At 53.9% G+C, this 11,861-nt stretch overlaps 1 protein-coding gene across 2 annotated transcripts in view; it reads right to left on the bottom strand.

Annotated features, from left to right (window-relative positions):
• Positions 1-4,258: 4,258 nt before the first annotated feature.
• The window catches only part of SPEN (spen family transcriptional repressor), an 82,752-nt gene continuing 75,149 nt past the window's right edge, over positions 4,259-11,861 (bottom strand). For both annotated transcript variants that reach the window (XM_071575760.1, XM_071575761.1), the window contains 4 exons: positions 10,623-11,018; positions 9,755-9,949; positions 8,253-8,411; positions 4,259-5,879 (listed from right to left, as the gene is read on the bottom strand). In XM_071575760.1, the coding sequence (XP_071431861.1) occupies positions 5,748-5,879; positions 8,253-8,411; positions 9,755-9,949; positions 10,623-11,018 (882 nt within the window). In that variant the 3' untranslated portion in view covers positions 4,259-5,747. The remainder of the gene's footprint in view (positions 5,880-8,252; positions 8,412-9,754; positions 9,950-10,622; positions 11,019-11,861) is intronic.

The following is an 11,861-nucleotide window of genomic DNA, read 5'->3' as shown; positions in this document are numbered from 1 at the left end:
AGACACAAGGACAGGGGCATGTCCAGCGGGGGACACAGACAGTTGGACAGATGGACACACAGATGGCTGGGCAGATGGACACACAGATGGCTGGGCAGATGGACACATGGACAGCTGGACATGCAGACACACGGACAGGGGCACATCCAGCAGGACACACAGACGGTTAGACAGATGGACACATGGACAGCTGGACATGCAGACACACAGAGAGGGGCATGTCCAGCAGGACACACAGATGGTTGGACAGATGGACACACTGAAAGCTGGACATGCAGACACACGGAGGGACATGCCCAGCTGGACACACAGACAGCATCTTTCTCAGACAGACAGACGGACGGACCTTTGTACAGATACGTGGACAGTCACAAGTCCAGCTGCACAGTTGGACAGACAGTTGGACAGACGGACGGGAGCATGTCCAGTTGGGCACGGGGATGGTTGTGCTGATGGACAGTTGGACAGACGGACGGGAGCATGTCCAGTTGGGCACGGGGATGGTTGTGCTGATGGACAGTTGGACAGACGGACGGGAGCATGTCCAGTTGGGCATGGGGATGGTTGTGCTGATGGACAGTTGGACGGACGGACGGGAGCATGTCCAGTTGGGCACGGGGATGGTTGTGCTGATGGACAGTTGGACGGACGGACGGGAGCATGTCCAGTTGGGCACGGGGATGGTTGTGCTGATGGACAGTTGGACGGACGGACGGGAGCATGTCCAGTTGGGCACGGGGATGGTTGTGCTGATGGACAGTTGGACAGATGGTTGCCCATCCAGCCAGACCCTTGTGCATCCACCTGGACATGCAGCTGGATGGACAGACAGACACCTGCCCAGCTGGACACTCCCCTCCTCCACCCAGAGGCATAAATGCCCCCAAAATGACCTTTTTTTGCCCCAAAGGTCCCTCCAGAAAACCTGTGATTTCACACCCCCACCCCCTCCCTTGGGCGGGCGTGTCCGTGTGTCTGTCCTCCCGTGCCCTGTCCGTGTCTAGAGCTGCTGTACAGACACGGGGACAGTCACACATCCAGCTGGACAGACATTTGTGCAGCTGGCTGGACATGGACATTGGCACAGACAGACAGACAGACACAGACAGACAGACAGACACCTGCCCAGCCCAGCCCTCCCATGGACATAAAGGCCCCAAAAATGCACTTTTTTGCCCCAAAGGCCCCTCTGGAAACCCAACGATTCCAACCCCCCCCATGTCCGTCTGTCCATGGCCTGTCTGTGTGTCAGTCCCTGTGACCATCTCCCACCCCGGGGGTGCTGGGGAGGTTCTGGCCCTGTCCCAGCTCCAGACACACACACAGAGCATGGACAGACACACGGACAGTGCTGGGGGGGGTGAAGGGCCCGACCAAGGGCTGTGAGGGGGTGGGGGTGGGAAACTGCCGGTTTTCTGGGGGGGCCTTTGGGGCAAAAAGGTCATTTTTGGGTCATTTATACCCATGTGTGGAGGAGGGGGGGGTGGTCCAGGTGGGCAGGTGTCTGTCTGTCCAGCTGCACATCCAAGTGTCCGTGTGTCCAGCCAGATGTACAACCATCTGTCCAGCTGGATATGTGACTGTCCGTGTGTCCATCCATGTGTCCGTCTGTCAGCACAGCCATTCCCCTTTCCAACTGAATGTCCCCATCTGTCCAGCTCCATGTCCAACCATCCACACACCTGGGTGTGCAACTGTCCCTGTGTCTGTCTGTCCATGCACCCATCCATTCATCTGGCTGGACAGGCCCCTGTCCGTGTGTCTGGCTGGCTGTCCATCTGTCCGTGCATCCACCCACACGCCCATCTGTAAGTCCCACTGGACGTGCAGCCATCCACATGACCAAGGGATGGAGACCTGTCTGTGTGTCCAGCTGGGTCTACAACTGTCCGTGTGTCCAGATGGCCGAGGCATCATCTGTACCTCCAGGCGGATTGTCCATCTGTCCATCTGTCCATGTGTCTGGATGTGCAGCCACCTGTGAGTCCAGCTGGGTGTGAACCTCTCTGTGTGTCCAGCTGACCACGGAACTGTCTGTGTGTCCGGCAGCTGGACATGGAACCGTCCGTGTGTCCGACAACTGGACACGGAACTGTCTGTGTGTCCAGCTGGACATGGAACTGTCCGTGTGTCCGGCAGCTGGAATTGGAACTGTGTGTTCAGCTGGACATGGAACTGTCCGTGTGTCCAGCAGCTGGACATGGAACTGTCCGTGTGTCCAGCTGGACATGGAACTGTCCGTGTGTCCGGCAGCTGGACATGGAACTGTCTGTGTGTCCAGCTGGACATGGAACTGTCCGTGTGTCTGGCAGCTGGACATGGAACTGTCTGTGTGTCCAGCTGGACATGGAACCGTCCGTGTGTCCGGCAGCTGGACACAGAACTGTCCATACGTCCAGCAGCTGCACACGGGGTGGGGGAGTATCCAGACAAACACAAGGACTGTCCCATGTGCAGCTGGACAGATGGATATTTGTCCATCCAGTCAGAACAACGGACACTTGTACGTTCACTGGACACACAGACACTTGGATGTCCACCTGGACAGATGGACAAGTTCCTGCCTGGTTGGACACTCCCCTCCTCCACCCACCAGCATAAATGCCCCAAAAATGCACTTTTTTTTGCCCCAAAAGGCCCCTCTGGAAAACCAACAATTTCACATCCTTGCCCCACCCCACTGTCCGTTTATTGGAGTTGGGATTGGACCAGACCCTTCCTGGTGCCCTGGGGTGGGAGATGGACAGAGGGACGGGGCTTGGACAGACAGACACTGGGATAGGGGGATGGGAGGGGGGCAAGAGTGTGAAACCACTGGTTTTCTGGAGGGGCCTTTGGGGTGAAAAATCCATTTTTTGAGCATTTATGGCTGTGGGTAGAGGGAGGGACAGAGGGAGGGCCTGGCTGGGCATGAGCATGTCCAGATGGACATACATGTTTGTCCAGTTGGATGTCCGTCCATCCATCCATCCATCCATCCATCCATCCATCCATCCATCCATCCATCCATCCATTCATCCATCCCTCCATCCGTCCCTCCATCTGCCCATCCATCCACCCACCCATCCATCCCTCCATCCATCCATCCATCCATCCATCCATCCATCCATCCATCCGTCCGTCCGTCCGTCCGTCCGTCCATCCATCCATCCATCCATCCATCCATCCATCCATCCATCCATCCATCCCTTCATCCCTCCATCCGTCCCTCCATCTGCCCATCCATCCACCCACCCACCCATCCCTCCATCCACCCATCCATCCATCCACCCACCCACCCATCCATCCGTCCGTCCGTCCCTCCATCCATCCATCCATCCATCCATCCATCCGTCCGTCCATCCGTCCGTCCGTCCATCCATCCATCCATCCATCCATCCATCCATCCGTCCGTCCGTCCATCCATCCATCCATCCATCCACCCACCCACCCACCCACCCACCCATCCCTCCCTCCCTCCCTCCCTCCATCCATCCATCCACCCACCCACCCACCCCTCCCTCCCTGCCTCCCTCCATCCATCCATCCATGGGTGCCCCAGTGCTTTGGGTGGACAGACAGCCCCAGCCCAGCCGGACACACGGACACTGCACAGTCTCAGACACACAAACAGGGGCTCACTCAACACCCACCCCAGAACTGCCCCCAAAAATGCCCTTTTTGCCCCAAAGGCCCCACTCAAAACCAGCAGGGACAGGCCCTTTACCCCTTGCCCTGACAATCCACGTGTCCATCTGTCCATGCCCCATCTGTGTCCGTGTGTCCATCCCCTCTGTGGGGCAAAGGGGGATGTCCAAGGCCTGACCCTGGGACTGGGGGTGTCCCAGCACCCACCTCCACCCCAGGGCACCAACAGCCTCTTTTTGCCCCCTTTTAACCCCAAAACAGGCTCTGCTCTGCCTCCCACCCCCTGCCACGGGCCTGGAGGGGGCAGGGGGAGCATCTCCCCCAGTTTTTGGGGTCCACACCCCAAATCCCCTCCTAAATCTCCTTTTTCACCATACCTGCTTGATTTCAGCCCATCTGCACCAGCACTGATTAACTGAGGGGTGTGGGGGGACCCGGCAGGGTTTGGGTGGAAATCCAGTGAAAAATACCAAGTCTGACTCCTGTTTCTGAAAGGCTGATGAACATCAAAAATTCAGAGTTAATTCTGGGTAAGGAGTTAAGAGTGAGATTCAAAGTGGGAGAAAACCCTGAGATTTTTGTTTTCAGTTATTTAAAATAACACATTAAGGGAAACAAAGAGAGATTTGGCTCAGTCTGATAAAATAATCTTTTTTTTCCTGAAGAGGAAAAGGGGTGACCCCTCCCAGGAGCCCCCCAGACCTCCCTTTTTCCCTCTCCCCACTCCCAGCCAGCCGAGGGACGAGGTCAGGGCGCAGAAATGTTTTGTATTTTTTAATAAAGTTCGTAATCCAATGGACACACAAAACAAAACTGCGCTGAGGAAAAAAAAAAAAAAAAAAGGAAACCAAAATAAACCAAAAAAAACAAACAAAAAAAAAACCAAAAACCAAGTTCCATAAATTAATTAAGTGTCAGGGGAGGCGAGGGCCGGGCAGTCTTTGTACAAGTGTATAACACTTCCACAGCTGATGAGACGAGGGGATGTTTAAATGAAGCGGCACTTACAAATGAGTGACAATACAAAGTCTGAGTATGAAAATAAGATTTTTTTTTTTTTCTCTGAAAACACATTTTTGGCACAGATTAAAAAAAAATGTATGTTGTGGGGATTTGATTTTTTTTTCTTTTTTTTTTTTAAAGTCAGTATTATATATATTTATATATATTATATATATATTTATATATACACACACCCACTGAGTTCTGCATATCCCACCGGGAAGGAAAAAAAAAAAGCTCTCCCTTTTGTGTTTGTATTTCTCTGTTTGCTTTGTATTTTCTTGCTTTTTTCAGTGTAAACTGTACATCCCAGATGAAGAGAAGAGGCTGCAGCAGGGGCAGGTGGAGGAAGAGGAAGGTTCAACATCCGGATAAAATAACCCCGAAAGGAAAAAAAAACAAAACAAAAAAACAAAAAAAAAAAAGAAAAAAAACAACCAATGAAACAACCAATAAAATAAAAAATGCCTGTGTGAAATGCTCCTTGACCCACAAATGTCAGCAGAGTCCCTGTGGAAGGTCCACGCAGTCCCATGTGTGTCAAGACATCCAGAAGGTCACAGCGTCTCCAACTGTGCAAAGTCCGAGTCACTAATTTAGTGCAAAGGCAGTTCAGGTTCTTTTTTCATTTTTTTTCCTTTTTTTTTTGTTAAAAAAAATAAGCCATCCTTTTCTTTCTCTCTCTCTCTCTCTCTCTCTCTTTTTTTTTTTTCTGAGTTTTTTTTCTTTTTGTGGGTTTTTTTTTTCTGTATTTTTCCCCAAAAAGGAGGCACAGGAGCCCAAGCCCAGTCCACCTGCTGAGTGCATCAGTTGTCCATAAGCTAAAGCAACATGTAAACATACAGTTTGATCGAGGCCGGTCGGGCAGGAGGTTTCTGGCAGCATTTTTCTTGTTTCACAAACCTTCTCTCCTTCTTTTGATTTAGTTTGATTTGAAAATTAATATTTTTTTTTTTGTGGGCTTTTTATTTTTTTTTTTTTTGTGTGTGTGTAATTTTTTTTTTTTTTTTTTTTTTTTTTTTGCTGCAGGGCCTTGGAAAAAAAAAAAAATTAAAAATTCAAAAATAAAAAATAAAAAAAAACTGAAAGCAATCAAAAGTCAGTGAGTGGTAACCAGCTCATACGGAGGCGATGACGATCATGAGGTGAGGGGAGATGTTGGAGATGCTGGCCAGGAGGTCGGGGGCGAGGCGGGACAGGTGGCTCTCCGAGAACTCACAGGGTGGGAAGATCTGCAGAACGTAGGCAGGCTGTGGGGAGGCAAAAACCAGGATCAGACACAACCCAGGCTGAGAAATCTTTTAAAAACTGGCTTTTTTTTCCCCTTGGTTTTGTAGAAAATAGAAGGCACACATGGGATGTGGGAGATGGTTGGTTTGACTGGGAAAGGGGGGGAAATTCCCATTAATTCTCATTCCAGTGGTTGCTCTGAGCACTGACAGCTCATTCTGGGTTCTTCACACCCAGAATTAAATGACACCCACGGGTTAAATTGGATTCTGTGACCAGCAACACACCTGGAACAAACACTCCACAGCACCCAACCCAAATGTGTTTCCCAAGAAAACACTGGGTGTCCAGGAAAAATCAGGATGTGGGGAAGAAACGGGGACTCTGCTTTGGAGATGGAGAGGTGGGAAATGGGTTGGGTTGAGTTTCATCCCAAGGTGTTGGGCTGGGAACAGACCAAAGGGTTTCATCTCCAGCTCTGGATCTGGGAACAGACCAATGGGTTTCATCCCAAGGTGTTGGGCTGGGAACAGACCAATGGGTTTCATCTCCAGCTCTGGATCTGGGAACAGACCAATGGGTTTCATCCCAAGGTGTTGGTCTGGGAACAGACCAATGGGTTTCATCCCAAGGTGTTGGGCTGGGAACAAACCAAACACATATTTGGGTGGTTTTTTGGGGCTGGTTTTCAGTGATTTTATCAATCCATCGATGTGTTTGGTTGGGGATCTGACAGGGGCTGTTTCACCACTAAGAACAGGCAGCTGGAGCAGAAGCCCAAGCAAAGCTGCTGGTGAAGGACACACACCCTGCCATGGCTGGTGTGGTCAGTGCCTGGTGCTCCTGGGATTGGTTTGGTCAATCAGTCCCTGGTGCTCCCAGGGTTGGTTTGGTCTATCAATCCCTGGTGTTCCCAGGGTTGGTTTGATCTATCTATCTCTGGTACTCCCAGGGTTGGTTTGGCCAATCAATCCCTGGTGTTCCCAGGGTTGGTTTGGTCAATCCCTGGCACTCTCAGGTTTGGTTTGGCCAATCCCTGGTACTCCCAGGGTTGGTTTGGCCAATGAATCTCTGGTACTCCCAGGGTTGGTTTGGTCAATCCCTGGTGCCCCCAGGGTTGGTTTGGTCAATCCCTGGTGCTGCCAGGGTTGGTTTGGTCAGTTCCTGGTGCTCCCGGGGTTTCTTTGGTCAATCAATCCCTGGTGCTCCCGGGGTTGGTTTGGTCAATCAATCCCTGGTGCTCCCAGGATTTCTTTGGCCAATCCCTGGTGCTCCCGGGGTTGGTTTGGTCAATCAATCCCTGGTGCTCCCAGGATTTCTTTGGCCAATCCCTGGTGCTCCCGGGGTTGGTTTGGTCAATCAATCCCTGGTGCTCCCAGGATTTCTTTGGCCAATCCCTGGTGCTCCCGGGGTTGGTTTGGTCAATCAATCCCTGGTGCTCCCGGGGTTGGTTTGGTCAATCAATCCCTGGTGCTCCCAGGATTTCTTTGGCCAATCCCTGGTGCTCCCGGGGTTGGTTTGGTCAATCAATCCCTGGTGCTCCCAGGATTTCTTTGGCCAATCCCTGGTGCTCCCGGGGTTGGTTTGGTCAATCAATCCCTGGTGCTCCCAGGATTTCTTTGGCCAATCCCTGGTGCTCCTGGATTTGGTTTGGTCAATCAATCCCTGGTGCTCCCAGGATTTCTCTGGCCAATCCCTGGTGCTCCCAGGATTTCTTTGGCCAGTCCCTGGTTCTCCCAGGATTGGTTTGGCCAATCCCTGGTGTTCCCAGGATTTCTTTGGCCAATCCCTGGTGCTCCCAGGATTTCTTTGGCCAATCCCTGGTGCTCCCGGGGTTGGTTTGGTCAATCAATCCCTGGTGCTCCCAGGATTTCTTTGGCCAATCCCTGGTGCTCCCGGGGTTGGTTTGGTCAATCAATCCCTGGTGCTCCCAGGATTTCTTTGGCCAATCCCTGGTGCTCCCGGGGTTGGTTTGGTCAATCAATCCCTGGTGCTCCCAGGATTTCTTTGGCCAATCCCTGGTGCTCCCAGGGTTGGTTTGGTCAATCAATCCCTGGTTCTCCCAGGATTGGTTTGGCCAATCCCTGGTGCTCCCAGGATTTCTTTGGCCAATCCCTGGTGCTCCCAGGATTGGTTTGGCCAATCCCTGGTGCTCCCAGGATTTCTCTGGCCAATCCCTGGTGTTCCCAGGATTTCTTTGGCCAGTCCCTGGTTCTCCCAGGATTGGTTTGGCCAATCCCTGGTGCTCCCAGGATTTCTTTGGCCAATCCCTGGTGCTCCCTGGGCTTGTTTGGCCAATACCTGGTGCTCCCAGGATTTCTTTGGCCAGTCCCTGGTGCTCCCAGGATTTCTTTGGCCAATCCCTGGTGCTCCCGGGGTCTGTGGGGCCGTACCTGGTTGGAGCCGGGGTTGGGGACGTTGATGATCCCTGCAGCCTGCTTGGCCTGCAGGTAACTGATGAAGGCAGCCTTGAGCGACTCGGTCTGACTGACCACGTCCTCCTGGTCGCGGCCGCAGGGCAGGGCCAGCAGCAGGCAGTAGTCACTCTCCACCTGCCAGGGAAGGACACGTGGGAGGTTAAATGGTGGAGGGACAGGTGTCTTCCTGCCATACATCCATTATCCAGGGGGGAAAATCCTTCCTTTAAAGTCCCTGATGTTGCAATTTGTTGCCCAGAGCAGCTGTGGATGCCCCAGCCCTGGGAGTGTCCAAGGCCAGGCTGGACAGGACTTGGAGGACAGTGGGAGGTGTCCCTGCCCATGGTAGGGGTGGGACTGGGTGGGCTTTGAGGGCTCTTCCACCCCAAATCATTCTGGGGTTCTGTGATTTCAACACAGGGCCAGCCCAGGAGAGGGTGAAAAGCACTGAAAATAGATCTCCACAGCCAGCTGAACTCCACGTTCCACCTTCCTCAGACACACTGGAGCCAGCAGGAATTTGTCCCAGGGCTGAGGGATGGGTGACTTCAAAGGTTTCCAAACTTCACCATTCCCTTTTCCATGAATGCAAAGCAAGAGCAATTGCTCATCACTTGCAATCAGTTACACACCCTCCAGGATGAAGGAATCCCAGTGCTATTCCCAGAATCCCAAAATAGAATCCTGGAATATCCTGAGCTGGGAGGGACCCACAAGGACCATCCAGTCCCACCCCTGGTCCTGCACAGACACCCCAACAATCCCACCCTGTCCCTGAGTGTTGCCCAAAGCCTCCTGGAGCTCTGGCAGCCTCAAGGGCTGTGCCCACTGTCCTGGGGAGCCTGGTCAGTGCCCACCATCCTCTGGGGGAAGGACCTTCCCCTGAGATCCAGCCCAACCCTCCTGGCACAGCTTGAGATCCCAGAACATGCTGAGTTGGAAGGTACCAGAAAGGTCACCAAGTCCAACTCCTGACCCTGCAGAGGAACCATACCCAGGTGTCCCACCTTATGCTTGGAGAACATCCAAACCCTCCTGGAGCTCTGGTGGCTTTGGGGCTGTGCCCACTGCCCTGGGGAGCCTGGGCAGTGCCCACCATCCTCTGGGGGAAGAGTCTTTCCCTGAGATCCAACCTAATCCTCCTGAGATCCCAGAACATGCTGAGTTGGAAGGTACCAGAAAGGTCACCAAGTCCAACTCCTGACCCTGCAGAGGAACCATCCTCAAGAGTGACATCCTGTGCCCCAAAGGATCATCCAAACCCTCCTGGAGCTCTGGCGGCCTTGGGGCTGTGCCCACTGCCCTGAGGAGCCTGGGCAGTGCCCACCACCCTCTGGGTGGGGAAAACACGTTGCCAGCAGCCGAATTCTGTGGTAGAACTGGTGGGTTTCAGTCCTGCAGCTGCTGAGACCCACCCAGTCCCCAGCACTCGGGCATCAGCCGTTCCCCAGCACCCCCTGCCCCGTTCCCACCCTCACCATCATCCTCCGAGCGACGCCCTCGAGCTGGGAGGCCTCGAGCCGCATTCGCTGCGCGATCCTCAGGGGGGGCCCCCCCTCCGGCGCCGGCAGCGACCGGTGAGCCAGGACGTTGTTCCCAGAGACAAAGTGGAGCTGGACAGCGGCCGTGTCGTTCTTGAGAGCCAAGAGGCCCTGCCAGACAATGGGGTATTTCTGGGAAGGGAGGGAGAGGAGTGTTACACACAAAGGAAGGAGAGGGGGATCCAAAATGCCGTTTAAGCTGCTCTGCTGCCTCCGATACTTCCATTGGAGCTTCATGTAACACCTGATCATTTCCCTACACACCAGGCTTGGTTTAAATCCTGCTAAATCAGGAATTCAGCCCCTTTCCTTCCAGCTGGCCAAGCCGCCTGGGTGGATCCCATCATCCCAATCCCTCAGCCTCCCACCCAGCACGAGGCTGTTGCCAAATGCTGTTTTCTCTTTTACAAATGGAAAAATTGAGAAATAACAAGGGAAGAGTTGCTGGAGGTTATACAGGAGACATTTAGTGCTGGACACAACCCCTGGTGGTTCCCCATCAGTGCCTGTTCCTATCTCCCTCCTCTTCCTCACTTTCTAGGCTTGGAAGAGTGTTAATCAAATTAAATCCACCACCACTCTTCCCTGCCCAGGAAAACTTTTCCAGGAAACAGCTGACTCTAAAACCGACTTGGAACAGCGACCACGTGTAAAACCCAGTGGGGACAGAACAGCCCCAACCCAGTCAGATGATGGACGACCTGAAGCATTCAAGGCAAGCAAGGTCAGGTTTGGTGCCACAGGTGAGACACGGAACCCGGTGACTCCTCCCTGGACCGGGAGAAGGCGAGGGATGGACACTCACTGTCAGCAGCTGGACCATGTCCACAGGTCTCTGCGACACGGGGTGAGGCGACGGCTCCTGCTTGAGCCCGGCCTGGGGCTCGGGGCGGCTCAGGGGCGGCCCCGACGTGCTGGGGATGAACATGGACTGCTTGGGCACCGCCGGGGGCTGGTGCGGCGACGGCAGCTCCTGTTTGACGGAGATGGCGACGGGCGAGGGGTAGGAGGTCTGGCCCGAGTCCCCCTGTGCCCTCTGCAGGTGCACGTGGGGGTCCATCTGCGCCGCGTGCCTGTTGACGGCGGGGTGGTGGCTCTGCTCCGGCCCCGCCGCCGCCGCGCCCTTGGCATCCTGCGGGATCTGCGGGGTCTTGCTGCGGACTGGCTGGCTGGGGTGCGAGTGCTCGCCCTCTGGCAGACCCTGCAGAGCAAGAGGGGGAAAAGGAAAGGTTTTAGGCTGGGGGTGCATCAGATCTCGTTAATTTAACAATAAGGCTGCCAGGACACCATCACATTCCTGGGGGAGATGTGTCTCCATCCAACAGCACCCACCCTGCTCTGCCGGTCCCTGAGCCAGTCCCCAAATTCCAAGTCTACCTGAGCTGCAACTCCAATCCCTGGATCCTGCTCCAAGTCCATCCTTAGCCCTGTCATCCATCCAAGGATGCCTGACCCACAAACCAACTGACACCTCAACATCCCACCTCCTGGTTTGAGACCCAGAAATGGGTTGTTTCAGCTTCCTGATTCTGAGCAGCATTCCAATCCCATTTCAATAAAAAACCCAGCTCCTCTTGTGCTGTGAACTTAGGCAGGGCCTGGAGAGTAACCAGAGAGAGCTAAGCAAGGTCCTGTGACCACACAGAGCTGTGCCAGGGCTGCAGTTAGCTCAGAATGCTCCAGATCCCAGGGACAACTGAGCTCCAGATTTCAGGGAGAACTGAGATCCAGATCCCAGAGGGAACTGAACTCCAGATTCCAGGGAGAACTGAGCTCCAGACTCCAGGGAGAATTGAGATCCAGATCCCAGGGGGAACTGAACTCCAGATTCCAGGGAGAACTGAGATCCAGATCCCAGGGGGAACTGAACTCCAGATTCCAGGGAGAACTCAGATCCAGATCCCAGGGGGAACTGAACTCTGGACTCCAGGGAGAACTGAGATCCAGATCCCAGGGGGAACTGAACTCCGGACTCCAGGGAGAACTGAGATCCAGATCCCAGGGGGAACTGAACTCCGGACTCCAGGGAGAACTGAGATCCAGA

This window comes from Pithys albifrons, chromosome 22 (assembly GCF_047495875.1).
Source record: "Pithys albifrons albifrons isolate INPA30051 chromosome 22, PitAlb_v1, whole genome shotgun sequence".
NCBI classification, from domain to species: domain Eukaryota; kingdom Metazoa; phylum Chordata; class Aves; order Passeriformes; family Thamnophilidae; genus Pithys; species Pithys albifrons.
This window is presented reverse-complemented; position numbering and strand designations above follow the sequence as displayed.